The sequence below is a fragment of the Vitis riparia genome, chromosome 5 (assembly GCF_004353265.1).
Source record: "Vitis riparia cultivar Riparia Gloire de Montpellier isolate 1030 chromosome 5, EGFV_Vit.rip_1.0, whole genome shotgun sequence".
NCBI lineage: Eukaryota > Viridiplantae > Streptophyta > Magnoliopsida > Vitales > Vitaceae > Vitis > Vitis riparia.
The window spans coordinates 2,908,532-2,929,529 of record NC_048435.1 but is presented as its reverse complement, the minus strand read 5'-3'; the positions used below and the strand labels follow the sequence as shown (position 1 = coordinate 2,929,529).

The window sequence follows — 20,998 nt, the reverse complement described above, 5'->3', positions numbered from 1 at the left end:
TTTGTTAAAGAATTAATAATAAAAAATGTATTTAAAGAAAATTCAATTTCAACTTGAAAGTAATTTAATACAAATTTCACAAATTAATTAAAATATATTTTCTTTTTAATTTTATCAAAATTTTAGTTTTACCATGTGAAGTAATTAATAATAAAATGTTTTTATTGAAAAAAGTTAAAATTTAATGAAAAATGATAAAAACAAAAAACAAAAAACAAAAAATTTGAATACATTTATCATATTTTGTTTTAAGTGGTTAGTAAGATTTTGAAATGATTTAAGTCTGAAAGAATTTGAAATTTATGTTAGGTTTAACACTAGAATTTATCATTTCTTTTCCCTTGTACCGTTTTTAGCTATTTAATTCCTACTAAATTAGAATATAATTATCCATATCTATCCGATATATAAAAAAAACTGATGGAAAATTTGTAGTAATATTGGTAAAAGATTTTGTATTTTTTATTTATTTTAAAAGTAGTAATTTATATATATTTACACATTAAATTTATTTTCATGTTTATCAAATCATGATATATATATATATATATATATATTAAAAATGACTTGTAAATAAAGATTATGAATTGTAAATTTTATAAATATAATAATATTTAATTTTAGGTCATAAAGGAAATAATTTGAGAAGTGGTACACAAATTTTATGAATTTTAAATTTTATAAATATAATAACATTTAATTTTAGGTCATAAATGAAATATTATGAGAAGCGGTACACAAATTTCTTTTATAAATAAGAGATATCTGATTAGGTAAAATCAAAATTAAATTCGACGAAGAAAATTAAGAATATGTTTTCATAATCTCTCAATCTAATTAAAAAGGTGAAAGAACATATGCATAAAAGAAATTTTTACGGAGAGAATAAGAGATACAAATATTTCATTGGGATGAAGAGCAACTCTACGATCATCAATATTATTATATTCTTAAATAATTATAAAGATTTTTGAATAAAAAACATTAGTTTTTTAAAACTATTAATTAAATTTTGACTATTTGTGTTTAAGTAATTTTGTATCAAGAAACAATTTAAATGTAAAATTTAAAAAATGTGTCAAATATTATGATACAGGGTTTGAAAATAAAGATTTATATGTTATAATAACTATAATAATATTAAAAATAAAAATAGTTTTTGAATTTAGTTTTCTCCTATATCTCATTTTAAAATGTCAATTTAAAATACAAATGTTTAGCTATTTTGAAATTAAAAACTTAATTTAAAATTAAAAAACTATTTAATATAAACTTTAGAAATGAAATAATACGTGACCATGGAAAGCATGGTTGGAGTTTTGATATAAAAAGGTTGTGTTCACGTGGAAGTGGCCGACATTTTGTTGAATTGAGAAAGTGATCATGATTAATGTGTGTGGCATGCCAAAATCATTTGGTTATTGTCATGAAAATTGAAGCAAATTAAAACAGTGGAGTTTAAGACAAGCCTCTTTACATTTTAGAATTAGGGTATCTTGATTGGAATATGCCTTAAATAAAAAACAAACTATTAAACAAATTTGAATAAAATAAAATATTTTAAAAGTTAATTATAGTAATATATATATATATAAATAAATAACTTCTAATCTATTTTTTTTCGATATAAATATATAGCAACACTTATATTTAGGCCATGTTATCACTTATGGTCATTTTGCAATAACTATTGATATATTACTTACATTTTTTTTTTGTTATTTTATAAGTTTGTTATGTCACGTTTAATTTCTTAGATATAACATCAAATAGAATTAATGGTAAAATAAGATTTTTTCAATATTTGGTTAACAGTAAAATAAAATGTATTAGTTCATCTCTTATTTTATCTCATGTTTGATCAATAATAATATAGAATACATGATAAAATAAAATGATTATTTATTCATTTTCTCAAATTCATTGATTTAATTATTTTATTTCCTTGTCTTTGTTTAAATTTAAAATAAAAGTGAAGTTACAATTGTTTACAATAACCTTGGTAAGAAAAATGAATGCTATGTTGCATGGTGAGTCGGGTTATTGGCCTTAGGACCATCATAGTTGTTATAATGAAATAATTGACTATTTACTAATTCTAAGATCTAAAGATTTTTCTTACTTTGATGATCAAAGGTCTATCGATGAGTAAGTCACATCTAAAGATTGATTTAAATCTAAAACCTAATTTTGCAACTGAGTTTAGATGTAAAAAATTTATAGAATTAACCTTAATCCTTTGTTGTTTCAACAATTAAACACTAGATTCATTTCATTCGTGCCTAATTGATCTAAATGGGTTATCCAATGATTAAGGGAAAACCAAACATTATCATAAATAAGTTAAATATCGATTGCTTCTTAATTGAGACAAACTACAAAAAGAATTTAATCATTAGATCTAGACCTCAAAACAAAATTTTGGATGAAAATTTACAACTATTTTATAATTTCTTAAATCAATCATCCATTTTGCTTGCTCATTCCTTGGGTTAACCAATCATGGTGGAGATTTTTTTTTCTTAGATGTCGTGTCTGATCACAAGAAAATAAAAGGAATAAGAAAAAAAATGGAGGGAAAAGTACAAGTAAATTCAAATTCAAATAAATTTGAGTTTTAATAAGATCAAAAAGTCGGAATCTAGAATTCTCTAAAAGTCTCCCACTCCTAATTAAAAAAACCAAGAAACATGTGAAAATCCCTATGCTATTACCCTAACAAATAATATAAAAGTTACAAGTGATAAAAATCAAGGCAAGATTACATCGACGTGAGTAAGAGTTCAAAAGAGAATCACATCAAAAAATGATTTGAAAGGCTAAAGGAATTTCATTTGGCTTTAAGGAAAAATGATGGTGACGTGTAGAAGATTTAAAGTGAAATTTTGCTTTAGTTTCAATACTTATAATATAAAATTGATTTGAGTTTTGTGTAGATGAAGTGATTTTATTTACAAAATCAATATGGGCCTTGGAGAGATCAAAATTTCACTTTTCAAATAATGTAAAAATCAACATGGAGCTTAATTCACATGTCAAAATCAAAATTTGAAAGTGAAATGCGAAATTTAGTTGCCATAGGAAAACAAAATTTAGATTTAACCTATCAAAATCATTTTAGAAATCAAAATTGGAATCCAAATGTTGTTGTCCTAAAAATGTTTTAATAATCGCAGAATTGATTTGACTTCCTTTATATCTCTTTCTTCCATCCAATTTAGTGAATTTCAATCTTGATTATAGCTTAACTCTTTTATTTAGGAGCTTTCATGGCCAAATTCTATAGATTATAAAACTAAGTGTACCTTATATATTGATTTAACAATCCTAAATTTTCACTATATATGGAAAAATATATCATTTTAAAAAGTTTATAATTTTTTTTTATAATCAACAAAATTTGGCATTATACACCACTTTATACACCCATGTAAAACCAATATATAGTGAAATACACTCCTCATAAAGTCCCAATTTTTTTTTTGTCTGGTCTAATCACTTTATACACCCATGTAAAACAAATATAGGCTATGTTGTTATCATTATTCAACAAAGTATGCTCAAATCATATTTACCTTAATAGTTCTAAGTCATAATTGATAATGATCTTAAGTATTTAGAGGTTAGTATAAAATCTAAAATGTAGAATGAATTAAGTCATATTTAGAATAAAGTTGTTAACCTTTAAGTAGTAATTTAGCTCTTTAACATATTTTTTTGTACTCTCTTTTAGACCTCCTTTAATTTCATTCTTATTCTTAAATTTGATTGATAAAATATTAAAATTCTTGCATATTGATATGATTATATATGTAATCAAATTAACAATATCAAATATTTTTCTTTTAGGGTATGTTTACATCTTCCTACAAAATGAATTACAAAAACATTTCGAATTTGAGAAAACGCTTAGGATGACCATCAGTTTTTGAGAGTTTATATTTTCCATTTTCCTATGATTTATAATTTTCATGTAAAACCGATAAGGGTAGAGATACAAAATTTTCTTTCATTTTCCTTCGTACCAAACACGTGCATGGACGCGGCTTCAGCTTGTACAATGTACAGTAGAGTGTTGTACGTGGGGAGGGAGCAAATCTCGTGGGTAGTGCAGGGAACATGGAAAAAAGGACGTGTCAGGTTCACTCTCAGCCGTCCAATCTCAATCAACCGGTCCTTAATGAATCTTTGACCACCCTTTATTCTAGATTCGCTTTCACTGTTCCCCCTCCCCCACCTACGCCCTCCTAACACATTCCCAATGAATCTCTATCGTACATCTAACCTCGTATCATAATACGGTGCTCCGCGATTTACGTCCAATATTCGACACGTGCCTAGTACAGTCCCCCAATATTATAATATACGAAGATCACGTCGTCTGCCATCTCAGCATCTCCAAATAACGTGTAAGGTACAGATGATAGACACGTTTGAGAAGTGGGCCCAGGGAAGAGGAGTGGATAACGTGGCAACAGTTACCAAGTGTGACATCTGTGGTCTGAGCAGGTTGGGTGGGTGGGGTTTTTTTAGATCACGTGGCTGGAGTTGATTGGTTGACTTGGATTAGAAGAATGAGGTGGGCGTGGAATCCGGTTCGTGCCGGCTCCTGCTCAGCCCTATGGGTCCTATGAATATCTCTAAAGATTTTATTTGGAATGAGAGGAATTTATTTTTTTGAAAAAAAATAAATTAAAATAAAAGAATAAAAGATTTTCTGTGGTAGGGCTATGGCTGTAGGTGAGACTTTAGGATTATTTTGTGGCTATATATTAGATCTACAGTTTTGACAAAAATAGTGAATTGAATTTTAGATTTTCCAACTCTTACCATGTTTGGTTATGGAAAATTTTAGGAAAAAAAAAAGAAGCTTTTACTTAATTTTAATTACATATGACATTTTAAATATTCTTGTTAGTAAAATCAAATATAAGAAATTAATTTTATTTAATATTTTTTTAATGTTTTTTGAAAATCAAATTTAACCATATATTTAATAAATAAACGTTTTTTTAAATCATTTTTCTCATATTTTATATGATTTTTGACATTCAATAATTAGCCAAATTTTTTATAATTTTTTTTGTCCTGATTATCTTACTAGATTTTTAATAGTCTTATTAAATTTAAGTTGAAAATAAATAAAATTAAGCTATAAAGAAATCAAATATTATTATAGAATTAATTAAAAAATAAATAAAAATTTACACTGCTTTTAATTATTGGTCGTATTTTACGGAAAGTGTGGTTAAATTTGACACGAAATGGTTTAAGAAATAAAAAGATTCTGAAAAGAGGGAGAGGAAAAGTGAAGGGCTGAAAGCATAGGGGAAAGGAGGGTGATTCACATAAATGAATGAATAAATAAATAAAAGGGTCTAAAAATAGGGAAATTTAAAAGAGGGTGGGCTATATGATTGAAGAGCGGAGAGGGACACGAGCGTGTTGAGTGTTGACTGAAAAAGCCAGACTCAATCCTAATTCCTAAGCTTGTAAGCTCTCTAACCTTCTCTTACAGCCCATCTCTGTCTCTCTCTCTCTTTCGGTCATTCTCTCTCACTCACGCTCGTTCCCGTCAAAGTCCAAAGTCCTAAGAAAGACACCGTCTTTTTCCCCAAATTCCGGGCGACCTTTAAACACCAAGACAAAAGTGTGTGCATTTTGTGTTTGGGGAATGTGCAAAATTCTATATCTCACCATCTCTACACTTCTTAACCTCACCCCCCCAAAAAAAAAAGAGTGATGAGGGCCCCCACCCACCACTCCCCTCAACTCATAGTTCTTTCAATTTTTATTTTTACTTTTTTGTTTTTTTTTTGACAACAAAACTAATCCATTTTAAGTAACTCCCTCTCACTCCCCACCACCCATGTCCTTTATCAAACTCCACTCCTCCAATCCAACTGGCTCTCACTTCTTTTAAGATGGGGCCTTGACTGACCCTTCTTACTCTTCAAATGCCATATTTTCAGAGCTAACCTTCCATCCAAGGAAACACTAGTACCCCTCACTTCCTTCCTTGTCTCATTAGGGATGCTTTTCTTTTCTTTTCTTTTCTTTTTACATGGAATTGATAGAAATTTGAGAGAGAGAGAGAGAAAAAAAATCATCCCATGTGAAATTAGGACATGGGTGTTCCTGTTGAAATTACTATGTCTTCAATTAAAGAAGATGGGGATTGAGTGAACTAATGATATCAATATCTATGTTTCTTAAACCCCTTTAGTGGAGGAGTCAAGGGTCATAGATTCTGAGTCCATCTAATGCTGAAAAGAAAAGGATATGATAAAGTAGTTTATATAAAATTAAATTATAGTTAAATGATGAATCATTTTGTCCTCTCCCACTCCTTGTATTTGTCTCATCACCATCCTCATATGTTTCCCTTTCTTCATTTGTTTAGGTTTATTGGAAGCATTATAAAATGGGTGTGGGCCAAGACAGTGCCAGTGGCAAAAACATTGTGCAAATTGGAAAAGCTAAAAGAAAAAAAGAGGTTGACCCATTTGATTATCACTAGTTTATGTTGTTCCCAAGGCCATTTTGGCATGTGAAGCCTAATCAGAAGACAATAAATTTAAAATCTTTTCCTATTGAAACTGCTAATTTAAATGGATTAGTCCCCACTCATTGTTTTTGTATGGGCAGTTTTTTGATTCATTTTGCTTTTTTTCCCAAGTGTTCTTTCAGCTCTTGATTGCTCTTTTGACTATAGCCTTTTCTATTCACTTTTGGAGATCAGACAGAGGCTTCTTGTCCCCCTTAATCAAACTTTTCACTGAATTCTAATCACTCAAAAACTCAGAAAAAATACCCCCAACTCTTTCCAAGAACTGTTCATTTTTCTCCAAAGCAAAAAAATATGATCCTCTTGGTGGTTAATCCATTCTCAACTTCATTTTTTTTACATTGTTGGACTATAAATAGAACCTCAGATGATGACCAAAAAAAAATACCCTAAAATTTCAGAAAATGGGACAGACCAAGCAGAGGTTTCTTGAAGTTTCCTGAGGTCTTCTAAAAGGTCTCTCTGCATACTGACAGTTGGGTACCCAAGAATACCATAATGAGACTATGGTCAAATTCTAGAATTGGTAATGCATAAGATGAAAACCATATGATTTCTACTATAGGGGAGCCATAATGATAAAATCACAATGTGAAGCCAGCCCTATAAAAACAGACAAACAAAAAATGGCCAGAACTTTGACTTATGTAGCCCTTTATGAAGGGACCCTTTTGTCTTGGAACTCTGATGTGGGGTTGTTTCCATGATACAAGACAGAGCACCCTGAAAAACCTATCTTTATTTCTTGGATAAATTTCTGTTTAGTTGGAGTAACCTTAACTGCTCCCTTTGAAAACCATGTACTTCCAACAAATTTGTTTGATTTATTTAGCATAGAATGCGGAAACAACATGTGCATATAGGGGTGGGTTCTTCATACAAAGACATATTCCTATTACTGCTAAATTTTCAAATTCAAATGTAGTTTAATCCTACCTTTCAGTTCATAGTTCCATAGCTCAATGGGGTTGATGGGGGTTTAGCAGAATTCTGAGTTGATCAACATCTTCATTTAAATTAATCGGGCTTTTACCCAATCCAATAGCCTGTACAGACATGATCAATCCCTTAGCTCATTAATAATCAACAGCAGTGCCCATCCAAATGCATGTCTATGAGTTGATTTTATGAATATGAATCAATCATATCCCGTGAACCATGGACTTTCAAATCATGGTTACGCCTTTAATAGAAGAGAAACAGAACATAAATTATAGACACTTGTTGGAACTTGGGGACTATTGTAAAGAAAGAAAAGCAAAACTCAGAAAAAGGGCAGTTAGAAAACCTTCATAATAAGTTTTCTTTTTTTGACAACTGTAGGGAATCTTTATTTTTCACCTATTAAGTTACCGGGTCATAATGATTTGAATTGAAAGACACTTGGATTTAATAGAAATGAGAAAAAGAAAGATTTTTTAAAAGTGGGTGGAAAGGGAAGGATGGTGTTTCAATGAATGACATCTGCAATGTCCTTTTCCTTCTCCCCATGATCATATCAGTCTTTAAAAGAGTTCCCAGAGCTTCTTCACTCCTCCATTCACAATCACAACATTCCACTTCTCTGACCTTCTACACTTCCCTTTCCATCCATAGCTCCAATACTTTCTTTTAAATTTTTTTCTTCACTACACCTTTTAAAGTTTTCAACAAAATAGCAATGTCCAGTTCCAAAACCCTGGATAAACCCTTGAGAGGCTTGGATCCAAGCCTGGTCCAAGCTGGGTTTTCTCTAATTCAGAGGAACACATCCACAACTCAACCCAATGAGAGAAGAGGAAGGAGAAAGCAGGCGGAACCAGGGAGGTTTCTTGGAGTGAGAAGGCGACCATGGGGGAGATATGCTGCTGAAATCAGAGACCCCACTACCAAGGAGAGGCACTGGCTGGGTACTTTTGATACTGCTCAAGAGGCTGCTCTTGCTTATGATAGGGCTGCCCTTTCAATGAAGGGTACCCAAGCAAGAACCAACTTCATATACTCTGACAACACTACTTTCCACTCTCTTCTTACTCCTTTTGATGTTCAAACCCTCTTACCACCATCACAATTCCTCACTGCCAACCACACTAAGCAACCTTCCAATCATAACACTTCATGCCACCCTCATACTTCTCAAAGTGATCAGACCCCTACCCAATCCAATAATATTGAGGTGTGTGCTCAAACTTCATATGAGACACCACTTAGTAGTAATAACAATACTAGTAGTTTCTCTTCTCCACTGATTCTAACTCGGGCTACTTGGGCTGTATAGTTCCTGATAACTGCTTGAACCCTCCTTCCAGTGCCACTGGTTTGAACCACAATAACAGCAATTCCAATACTTCAAGTGATCAGAACTTTTGCTCAAAGAGCATGAATTTCCCTGAAACTGAGTTACAGTGTGGTGGTAGCAATACACTTCCTATAGATGCTGTTAATGCAGCTAGCCCTGGAGATTTTCCAAGCTTTGATGAACTCAGTGGGGATTCTGGGGCAATGAGCAGTCGTGGGAGCTGAACTCCAGTGAACTCTCGGCCATGATCAACAACCCATTGATGGTGGAGGATGGATGCATGGGAGCTTTGTATCCAATGATGGACAACCCCACTTATGGGGTAATGTCTCAAGCTGCAGCTTCAGTGACTTGCTCTCCATCACTTCCTCCTTTTGGTGATGTGGTTGACTTGGGCTATTCACTCTTTTGAAGGCCGGTAGGAGTACATCATTCAGAAAGGGTACTAGTCATTCCCCAATTACATGCACTTGTCTTTCTTATGTTTTTGGTTCTTTTGCAACTCTTTCTGTTACTGTAATTACACCAAGGACTTCCCACACTGGTGTGTGGGGGTGTGGGGGGAGTGGGTGTGTGCGTGTGTGTGTGTGTGTGTCAGAGAGAAAGAAGGGTTTGGAAAGTCTATTTTGGGTTCTGCAAGACATAACGAGGGCTGTTTGAGAAAAAGATGCATTTGGTAAGTTTCAGGGAAAAGTAGTGTAATCCATTTGATTGTAAGCTGTCTTCTTCAATATTAGACATGGAGATGTTGGAATGCATGCATGATGTCTCTCCCTTCCAGGCTGCTTGCCTCTTCTTTTTTCTCCATAAACCTTCACCAAGGACCCATGCAAGCACATAGGTTCCTATGGAACTGCACAAAATCATGCGTCCATGTAGCCACTCCAAAATAAATAAATATCATAAAATCATTAAGCACACCATAAAGATGAACATATGGGTCAAACCAAAGTTTCGCTATTGATTTCATGGTTTAAGGATTAACAAAGAGGTGGAGCGCTTGATTTGTGTGTCTCATCCTGTCAATTTGAAGAAAGAGGAGTAGAATAATAAACTTGGTCCAGGTGTTTTCTTCTTTGAGTAGTCTATATTTAGACTCTCAATGCATTTTGATCAAATTGTGCCATCTTTTTTGGGATTATTCCTTTCCAGACTTTGATTTTTTTTTTTTTTTTTAGTAAAGATGAAAGGTTGAGCATTTAGTCGCATAGCCGATAAGATAGCGATGGCAAAATCATGACCAAAATCAAAATCAAAATCAACCACGCATCATCAGTATTCATTTAGATGATCTGCAGAGGTCCATTGGTGGCATTGATCCCATGATGTGAAGTTTTGGTGGAGCAATTGGTCAGTGATGACCATTGAAGCATTCTCCCATCTCAAAACTTGAGATGTGAACCAACTGAACAGATTAATAGGGCTAGCATCATATAAATAAATCCAACAGTAAATCATCTCACTGCGTTCCTTGCAGTTTACCTACCAACTTTTTTATCCGCCACCAATTTCTATCTCCAATAGATAGCAAGGATTGAACCCAATTAGTAGTGTCGATTCTCAACAAGAAATTGGTAAAATATGGCTCCAGAAATTATACTGATAGATAAAAAGTGCTTCTTCATCTAGTTGCTGCTAGATACAAATACCCAATCCGCAGAAGAAGTGTCTATCCAGAATTTAGAAGTTTGGTCTGTAGATTTCATTTTATTATGTATTGCACCTGTCAATAACAAATCTGTATGAAAAAGCTGAGGACACGCTTTTTATAAGCAGGTGTGATGATTCTAAATTTCTACAGGAACATCACCCTCACAAGCCGATAATATTCAAAAGTTAAAGAAAGGAAATTCCCTATTTGCTGAAGGCTTGGGAGAAGCAATTCAGCATTTTGGCATATAAAAGTAAAGCTTACAAAGTTCCAATCTTACAAATAGATGGACGAATAAAAGAGGGAATAATGTTACAATGTGTTTTTCTTCACATTTTTGTATTTGATAATCATAATAAATTTATCAAGAGAAAGTCAAGCAATTCACTTCTCACAGCATATATGTATCTTATCCTAAATAAGGTAGCATTGTTATGCCCCCTTGGAGTCTCTGAATTCCTTTTCTTTTTCACAATGAAACCCTGACAAAAAGAGGGGAACATAAAACACCTTCAAATTCATTTTTAAGTCGAATTGGAAGCTTGTTCCCAAATCTAAAGAGGAACTACAAAAAGTAGCCATGAACACACGTCACTGTAAAAGGAAGGAACTCTATGGGACTGATCTTTTTGGTTTTGAAATAAGATTAGGGCACAAAAACACAACAGACTCCAAAAAAATTGGAGAGTGGATGCGGATTTGTCTAATGGGCAATGGGATTCTTTCGTGGTTATTCAGAAGCAAGGTGGAAGGCTATATGGGTTTTGCTAAGACTTTTGGGGGTTGAATATGGCTTATTCAAGATGAAAGAGATGGCCATATGGAGATTATATGAACACAATGACCAGAGCTGACGTGTGCTAGATCTAAATTGTGGAACCATGATAATTGAGAAATGGAGCCTCCTATTTGAGGACTTGCATAAAAATATAACGTTTCATGAAAATTGACCAAAAAGAGGGATAATGAGGAATTGCTTGAAATTTTTGCTTAGCTTGCAGTATGAGCTTCCGAACTACTGCTGCCAGTTGAAGGACCAGAACTCTGAACAGGCTGTTGGGTACTAGAATGACCAGGCCCACTCTTTGAAAAAATTGAACCAACTGAACCACTAGATGTACTCATAGAAGATGACATTCTGGTTGAAAGAGATTCCTTGCTAGATCCTGAAATAAGTTCTGGCCTCAAATCCGAAGATGAAGACGATGGTGCAAGTGTACCCATAGAAGATCCCACAGGGTAGGGAGCAACTGGCATATCAGCCAGAGATGATGCAGATGGACTATAACTCAGTGTTCCCATTGGGTGATCAAATTTGCATGTGGGCCCAAACTTGCATATTCCACGTTGTGCATAGTGAGTGCATTGGGGTGCACCCTGATAATCATATAAGAAGGTCAGATGCATGACAAGACAAGAAGATATTCAATTAACACACGCATGTATAGAACAAATGCCATGAAAGTGAATCAGCATATTGGTTGATTAGTGAAAATAACTGAAATTTTGATAACCCAAATAAACATATGGTAGATGCAGAACCTCCCATAACAAGCATATTTTAATGCTAAAAATTTCATCACCAGGGATGTGAAGACAACATGTTAAACACACACACACACACACACACACACACAAAGAGATGCACGTTAAAAAAAATATGTAAGGTAGCATAAAGAAATAATGAAGGGAAAAAAAAAAACCCAAGTTAACAATGAAGGGAGAAAGAGGAGTGTGTGGAAAGTGGAGCTAGAAAAGATGTCATCCACAGAGAGCAAAGATTACCATAAGAAGATATAATAATGCAATAATATCTGAATAAGTAAACTAATCTAGCATGTCTTAGCATATCAGTTAGCATAAAAGTAGAAACCGAAGTAATAAGGGTAGTTCCATATGGGGCAGGCCTTATAAATATAATTAAATGTTGTATATGTGGATGGCACAATTATATCATTAACTTTTTTGTCTTGGTCTTAATTATGCAAAGATGGGAGACATCAGGGAGTACATTGCCAATAGAATTAGAACAGGGTAACAAAGGGGATGTGCTTCAGGACAAGCAAAGTAGAGGACAACCAAGAAACCATGAAATCAACATATCATCATAGCTAAGATAATTTTGAAGTTGGAAATTAGAAACCCAGGGAAGACAAATTAGAAATTAGAGAGGGGAAAAGCAGTCTCATTCAGAGATAAAATAGGGGAAGCTTCGCTACTCTCCTGTTAAATACCTCCAGTTAACAACAAATGCACTTCATCCACTCATCTCCACACCACAAAATTATTGACACCCACCATCGAGTGTATCCAAGCCTAAAATTATGATTCAGCTTTCAGTTTCCATCAAGTTTTGGAAAGTGTCAAATGTATAGGGAAACAAAAACAGAGTACATGGATAAGATGGTCAAAACTCAGCTAATCAAAGCTGATCTTTGAACATTCAATATGATAATCAGCATTGAACAGTTTGCACATGTCAAACCTGCACATAAGCAACTATGAGAGCAAGTACCAAAATTTACCTGGGATTTTATTAGAAAGCTGGCTAAGCATCTATTTTTATGACAATGATTATACCTAGGTGGCAACTCTATGTGCATGTTTATGCATCCTTTTGGAACATGGAATGTTTGATCTCATGCATTCACATGTGTATAAGAACCACAGCATTGTTCTCAACATCAGAAAGCACCCTAGATTATCACATAATTATGAATCTGAACTTTTAAATGAAGGCACAACAAAGGATTTGCACAACAAAAAGAAATGCTTATTGACATCCAATTGGTGTTGACACATATGGATCAATGTAATATAAAATAATGATCAATGAACCAATCAGTGATAAAGCCAAATATGACTCCATATTATTTTTTTTTGATAGATAAATATGACTCCATATTATATACCATCCATATTGCTTGTTCACTAGCAATAAAGAGCCTTGCTCTTTGGCACTCTCTTTCTTTGGTGCACATTAATAGATCCTTGCTCATTTAGTAGATGCCTTTTGGTATTTCTTGTTTTGATGCTGTGTATACTACCTGTATCCATTAGGTATGCTCCCTTTCTTTAGCATTCTTTAGTACATCCTCTGTTTGTTTATCAAAAAAGGAAAAAATAATAAAGAGCCTTGCCCTTCACAGTCATTTTTCTTAATTTAAAGTAATTGTCTGAATCATTGGCATTTATAATGCCACTCTGCATTCTTCTAGAACTAGAAGAAATCCAACATCCCTCTCTTGTTCCTAGACAATGACGTAGAAATGGGAAAAGGAATTAAGTTTTCAAGAAGAATGAGAAGAGCAGTCTTTTACTTTTGTATTAAAAATTAAACCCTCAAGTTTTATTAATCCTCTCCACTGTGTGCCTTGTACACAAATTCAGTAGAAGAGGAAGGCCAAATGGGCAGATTATAGAAACATTCTCTGCCTCATGATTCCCAAGCCAATTCACAAACACGTCAGCTTTGCTTGTTTTGACTTGCAAACAAGAGACAATGTTGAAAGATTTAAAAGATACAACAAATTCACCATGACAGACAATGAAGAATCAGATAATGACAAGGATAAGTACACCCAATAACTACAAAATATTCCTGAACAACCAACAGAGGATTTCATGCTCATTGCATCTTTGCATGCAAAAATCTCAAAGAATGAAGGCACTTCTTTATTTCTTTCTTTTGACAAAGAACAAGGATCACAAAGTCTTTAAGAAATAAAATTGGAAGCTTTTAACACAGGAAATCCTTTTTTTTTTTTAAGAATTCACAAAGGATGATGAATTCATGAGTGAGCTGACCTTGTGGGCTTTGAGAACCATGAACTCAGATTCTAAGTTGATGGTGCTCTAGTTGATGCCCTACCATCATGCTATGCAACTTATTGCAGCCACTGCTAGTTGGAAAGCGATGGGTGAACTTGAGAATTGACTAATCAACAATGAGATTAAGCGTTTCAAAACGTGAGAAATCTTCAGGAACAGAATAAGGTTATATCATCAGCAACATCCTTTCACCCAAAACAAGAAGAATGATGCTTAATGATGGCATAATGCAAATATTCAACTTGTCAAAGATATATTTGACTTGAAGGCTATTGAAACATGATTATTGGACCAACAGCCGAAGGCAAGCTATCCAATAGAAAAGAAACGCTCTCTGAAAATATAAAGTTGTATGATCGTGTTTGTACACATGTCAGTTCTGTATCATCGAACAATTTTCACCTTCGTCCTCTTGACAATACCCAAGAACACACCACCATAAACTCATTCAGTAAGTGTGACTTCAAAGGTGAGAATACCTTTTTTCCTCATTTCTCTTTTTGTCAGTCATTTCATCTTAAACATAACTATGAACTGCAAGTATTCTTTCTTTCAGTTTTCTCACTTTACTTATTCTCTTATTTTATTTTTCCTAATCTTCTCCGGTTTATTTTAAGCTGAAACCCCATCTCTCTAATTTTTCTCAACCTTTGAGGAAACTATAATTTCCTTGGTAGATATCTAAGAATTTCAAATGCCAGTTTGATTTGTTCTCTTTGTTTTCATTTCTGTCCTCTTTAAACTATATTCTCCCATGCCTTCTCAGTCAAAACCCATGAACTAGATTTCTCTCAACTTTAAAGCATATTTCACACTTCACAGTGACGATTAGCCAACACTGAAGTTCATCCACCTCCAATTGAAAGAGATGATAAGACAGCTACTTAAATTGCTCTTCAGCAAGCTGTTCAGGCAAAGCCTTCATACCCAAAAGATGGAGAAGTGGAGGTGATGTATGAGTATACGCTCAAGGCTAATCTTCATGCAAGTAACACACTTACTAGGAGGAGCAGACAGGATGCAGTTTGGGTCAATGAAGGTAAAGAATGCTTACTTGTAGCACAGAGTCCTGATGATGTTGAATTCAACCTCGCTTAATGCATATTTTCTATGTAAACTACATTGGAATAAATGCACATATAGAACATACTTATTTCCCTAATATACATCACCAAACATGAACAGACAAATAATTGCTGATTATTTAAATGAAATATCAGCTTTTAAAGATGTGTAAATTACTTATCAACAACAAAATCAAAATTTGCACCTATCATAAATTTCAGAAATTAGCAACTAGATCCTATTCATATCCTTCATGCTGTAGCCATGACTGCAAAAATTAATTTTGCATTCTAGTACTTCACTAAGCAGCATTCTTCTAAGCTTGTTCAAGAGGTGCACTTGTTTGTTTATCTAACTAGTGTGCCCATAATGGATTCTCATATTTTATATTTTTTGTTTCTCCTCTCGGACATATAGAGCTTCCCAGTAGCGAACATGTAACATCCTACATGAGGGATACCAATGTGACAATGGAAAATTTCAACTACTGCAACAGCTGACACATATGCCTACAAGGTAATTTGAAACTAAAACAACCCAGACCTCAATTCTAGCTCTCTTATTCCATGGATGAAATACACAATGAAACAGATGAAATGGCAGAATTGGAAGCAGAAATGGTTATCAGATGTTTCTATAACACTCATGAATGTGTGCACGTGTACACACAGGAAGTAAAAGGATTCAAAACCATGAATCGAATATCACCTTATTTATTCCTTCATTTTAATATTTCAATAGTTAAAGTAATAGTGAACTTCAAACTTAGTCCATCTTCATTAAAAAAAAAAAAAAGCATCCAAATGCAAAAGGGTATATAAGGAGATGCTTACTGGACGGAGAGGAAGACCCATCGGACTAAGGACACAATTTGTTTTTGGTGTATCCCATTCTGGTGGATGGTGATATTTACATGAGGATCCAAATTTGCAATCCCCTGTTCTCATGTAATATTGACATTCAGGTTGGCCAGGTCTTTCTGGAAATATCTGCTCCTTCTGGCTACTGCTTGAAGGACCAACAGAAGAAGGTAAGGGTGTATAAGGTCCTGTATAGGCAGGCGCTGAAGGAGATAATGGTGTTAACCCATACATCTGGCCTGATCCAACAGTAGGTTGAGTACTTGGAGAGGCTACTGGACTGACAGGTGCCTGTGCCAGGTGGGTTAACTAATAAAAATGCATATATTTTGCAAAAATCAAGGACTAAAAGAGGGAAGCTTTCAAATTCACATACCGGGTAATGACTCCACCCGGAAAAGGAACCATTCCTGGGGGAATCAACACAGGACTGTAAGGCCCATGGATATATGAACTTGGTAACAGTGGAGGCCTTGCGACTACTAGCCCATATTGTTGAGATGAAGGAACTGATGGAGACTGCACCGTGGATATAAAGTGTGTGCTGGTACAGGTGCAGGCAGAGCTGCAGGTCCTGGAGTTGACAGTTGTATGCTATCTGGCTGTGGATGATGGAATTTACATGTTTCACCAAACTTGCAAAGTCCTGTCTTCACATAGTAGGAGCACTCTTTTTCACCCTGTAGCAACATATCAAGCTTTGAGCCAACTTTACTGCAAACTTCAGGCTATGTGATTCCAATAAATCTAACATTAACAGGATAGATTAAAAAAAGTTGAAACAAACACAGACCGGACGCAATGGATATCCAAAATAGTTTAGTGTCACAGGGCTAACAGTTCCTCCTCCCTGTCTTGGATGGTGATACTTGCAAGAAGCACCAAATTTACAGGTCCCTGTCTTCATATAAAACTGCATATAGAACAGGAACAGAATAGTCATCTACAAAGGAAACTCATACTTCATCGAATGCAAAAACAAATAGAACAGAAACACAACCACAGTCAGCAAAATAGAATTTCTGCTTTCAATAGAAATTAGAAGAATATCTAAGAAACACATCCTATAGAATATCAACAAACAATTTTAATGAATGTACATTGTCTGATTCAAATGTCTGCAGATGTCCCAAGTTTTAAAGAAAGCAGAGTACCTGGCATACTGGTTGGCCCACTCGCTCTGGGAACTCCCCTCCACCAGGTCTAACAGTTCCTCCCACCTGGCCAGTATTTCTCACTCAAATTTAACTTATGAATATCGGATTTTCAATCACAAATATCATACATAGAGATCTTATTAAGATGGATATATAAAATATGAAATGAATTGGAACTCAACCATATTGATCAATCAAAATGCTGGAATTTTACATTCGATCACCAAATCTAATATTGAATCCATCGCAAATCAATCAAATTACACTACAGAACCAATTGACCCGATAAATTGAATGATCACAGCAAAATAGATCAAAATTTGAAACCCCTCGAATATGCCCTAACTCAAAACCAACAAACAAGGGTGTTCCAAGACTTACCCCACCACGATCACGGGGATGATTGAACCGACACCGCGCACCATACCCACAAAAGCCCGTCTTCAGATAGTAGATGCAGTCGGCCTCGTCGGGCCGCTCCGGGTACGCCTCGCCACCGCCCCCCAATCCCAACTGCCACAAAGGCTCTGCATTCCCCCCAAATCAAGATCAAATTCAATTCACCAAACCCCACATTTCACAAATCACCATCGCATGCCCCAAAAAGAAACAAAATTTCCCCAAAAATAAACCGAAATTGAAATGCCGGACCAAAAAACTCACCTTCCAGCCCGGTTTCGGCCACCGGCCCCGTCCATTCCTGCGACGGATCGGACGGCGACCCTCCATTGCGGTGCCCGACCGTACCGGTCCATTGTACGGTCTCCAAGGGCGAATTCACACCCTCCCCCCCCCCTAAAAAACAAAAACTAAAACGCTATGCTTCAGCTGTTTCGGAAGTTTCTGGAATGTCCAGTAAGCCGAAATGGAAGGTTTGGATCAAATGAAGCGAAGCCCGGGGAGAGAAAATAGATGAGGAAAAAGCTTAGAATTAGGGGGGATTGGGGATAGTGAGGTCCCTGTGTATTGGTGTGAGTGTGTTTTTGTGAGCCCCGTTTTCAAAGCGTTTGATCTTTCTCTCTTTGGGCTTTGAGAGGGGTGGCTGTTTTTCGTCTCTTTCCTTGTGTACGCGCCAAACATGGGAGATGTTGCCTCCTACTCGTAATAATATCACCCCCGCCCGCCCTTATTCTCATTTTTCCTCATCACAATATTTAAATAAATTATTTATCATTATTTTGAAAATCACCCCGTGAGTCTCATAATAATTATGAATCATGCTCCATTTTCCCAAATCATACCCTCCACCCCACTCTCTTCTACATATCTCTCTCTACGTAATTTTAAAATTTTTATTTGCTCTATTTATTTTTTTTTCCTTTCGATGATCATGAAGTTGCTCTACACCATTCATCAATGATGATTTCCATACTCACATCTTTCATATTCAATGGGGTGACTTCTTTGCCTAACATCACCCGCATGTCATTTTCTTTCCCTTTATATCCTTCAATCGAAACGTAAAAGATGGCTTTTTTAAAAAAAATATATTCATGTTTTATAATTGGAATTATTACTCCCTTGCACCTCTTCCCTTGTCCTCTGCCTAAATTTTAAGAAAATAACACCCCTATTCTTAGCTCCAAAGAAAAGAAATTTGATTTGAGTTTCTTTATCATCTAACCTATTATTATTATTTTATGGAAAAATAAATAGAAAATAAATTTTGAAGCCCATTAATTCTCTCCATTGATGACACGCCACGTCCCATCATCCCACAAAATGGAAAAATCACAGAAAATCTCCGCAACTAGATACGGACACAAAGGGGCGTGACGCTTTTCCATCCACCAACCAACGCTTGCCACGTACCTTCAAAGTCCAGACTAGGGTCTTCTCGCTTAACCAGTCTCCGCCTTCTGAGAATTTTCAACTGTACTCTTTCCTTTCAGAGAGTCCGTTTCACGAACCAATAACTCGTACCGTTTCTCTCCTCTCTTTCCCACGGGCTATATCTGCGAGTGGGAGAATCGCGTGGAGGTTGTTTCCGTTGCATTCTGGTTGTGGTAATCGTGCGCTTGAATCAACGGTTGAGATTGGCAGTCTGGACGTCGGACGGCGAAGACGCATCCCACGTCAGCGTCAGCACAGTGATGGGCTACAGTTGAGTTGGTGTGGCGTAGTAGGTAAGAAGTTCATGAATGCATAATTATCAGAGGAAAGGGTAAAGACCGGCGACCGGCAGTAGCCGGTGGGAGGGTCGTGGTATTATCAACGTGTGTAATCGGAGTCGTCGAGTAAAAGAATGGTTTGACTTGGACAAGCCTTTTTGGACAGTGGTGAGCGCTTTTTTAAGATTTGCTGCATCGCGTGTTTTGGCCTGAATCGCCTGATGTGCAGATGCACTCGCGCCTTACCTGATCCCCCATTTGTCGGCGTTCACCCCTTGCCCTCGCACGTGCAGATTGTAAATTTATTAGATATTTTTTGGGTAATATTCTGGGTGTGACGTGGGAGGATGCATGACCGGAGCCATAGAATAGAAGCGTGGCCCACAGAATGGCATTGGTGGTTAGTCTGGCTCACTCCCTCACCGACTCTGGCTCTCCACCATGCTTATCCTGGACCAAAGAGCATGCGATTAAAACTCACCATTTTGGAAAGTGTCGTATGTGGCGTGGGACCAGGGCCTATTCCCACGCGCATCCCATTCTTCTTCTACATCTACAAATGACTCCTGAGAGTGGTTGCTTTCGTTCTTGGACTTTGTTTTGTTTTTTGTTTTTTTTTTTTTCTGGACTTTGGCAGAATATTTGAAATATTAGCGAGGGAAAATAAAAGATTTAAATTGGTGGAAAAATTGATTATTAATTTAATTCAATGTTTAGTTGAGAATATTGGACGCAAGGTGAGTGGTGGGAGGGTTGTTCGGAGTTGCTTTTCTGGGTAGCAACGCGCCTTTTTGGCCACTTTCTCTCACGAAGCGCGTGGTCTTCACCACTCTTTCCTCCCCTACGAAACGCATCGTTTTGCCTCTGATCTTTTTCCGGAGGAACGCACCGTCCTCCATGGCCCATCCTTCAGCCGAAGGGCCGAAGCCATTTCTTCACTTATCTTGCAAAGAGGGAATGCTTATGGCAACGGCAAAGGACAAGTTTGATTTATCATCATCATCATCATTATTATTATTATTTTGGAAAGATCTTGGATGCAAATGTTTTCCGGCACGACAAACAGAGGTTCTCCTCTGGAAAACCATCCCACGGCGTTCAGCCCCAGCTGGTACCGATTCATTCTGCCCTTAATTTTCTGTTTGGCTGGCAAGAAACCACGGGAAAAACACACCCATTATTTTTTTTTCTAAAGCTCATCTACTTGCCACCCGTGACCCACCTTACTAAATCTTAGAACATTTGTTGCAAAAGGTGATAATTTAAAGAAAATTGTGAAGTGAAGAACATAGTAGTTGTGATGATGGAGAAGGGTCATCCACAGGGGAAAGAAAAATGGAGGTTTATATGAGGTGGGGTTAGCAGGGAAAGAGATTCCCATTGCTTAAGTACCATGTCCTATCACCTATGCATCAACAAATTAATTGGTTGGTTCGGATGTCTTCTCCTGTTCTTTTACACTGAGCTTGGAGAAGAG

General features: G+C 35.6%; 3 protein-coding genes across 3 annotated transcripts in view; 2 read left to right on the top strand and 1 right to left on the bottom strand.

Annotated features, from left to right (window-relative positions):
- The window catches only part of LOC117914466 (transcription termination factor MTEF1, chloroplastic-like), a 2,901-nt gene extending 749 nt beyond the window's left edge, over nt 1-2,152 (top strand). The window contains exon 2 of the mRNA XM_034829815.1: nt 2,137-2,152. Within this exon, the coding sequence (XP_034685706.1) occupies nt 2,137-2,152 (16 nt within the window). The remainder of the gene's footprint in view (nt 1-2,136) is intronic.
- A 5,981-nt stretch (nt 2,153-8,133) lies between these two features.
- On the top strand, nt 8,134-9,070 carry LOC117914465 (ethylene-responsive transcription factor ERF086-like). Its single transcript, XM_034829814.1, has 2 exons — nt 8,134-8,775; nt 8,826-9,070. Exons 1-2 carry the CDS (start codon nt 8,229-8,231, stop codon nt 9,068-9,070), a joined length of 792 nt encoding a protein of 263 aa, XP_034685705.1. The 5' UTR covers nt 8,134-8,228.
- A 2,315-nt stretch (nt 9,071-11,385) lies between these two features.
- LOC117914603 (zinc finger CCCH domain-containing protein 34-like) lies at nt 11,386-18,165 on the bottom strand. The gene is given in 10 exon segments (XM_034829995.1): nt 11,386-11,874; nt 16,227-16,544; nt 16,630-16,646; nt 16,649-16,780; nt 16,783-16,933; nt 17,047-17,166; nt 17,408-17,473; nt 17,792-17,937; nt 18,074-18,137; nt 18,139-18,165. Coding segments are annotated over 10 exon segments (1,428 nt in total). The 3' UTR covers nt 11,386-11,487.
- Between the last annotated feature and the right edge of the window lie 2,833 nt (nt 18,166-20,998).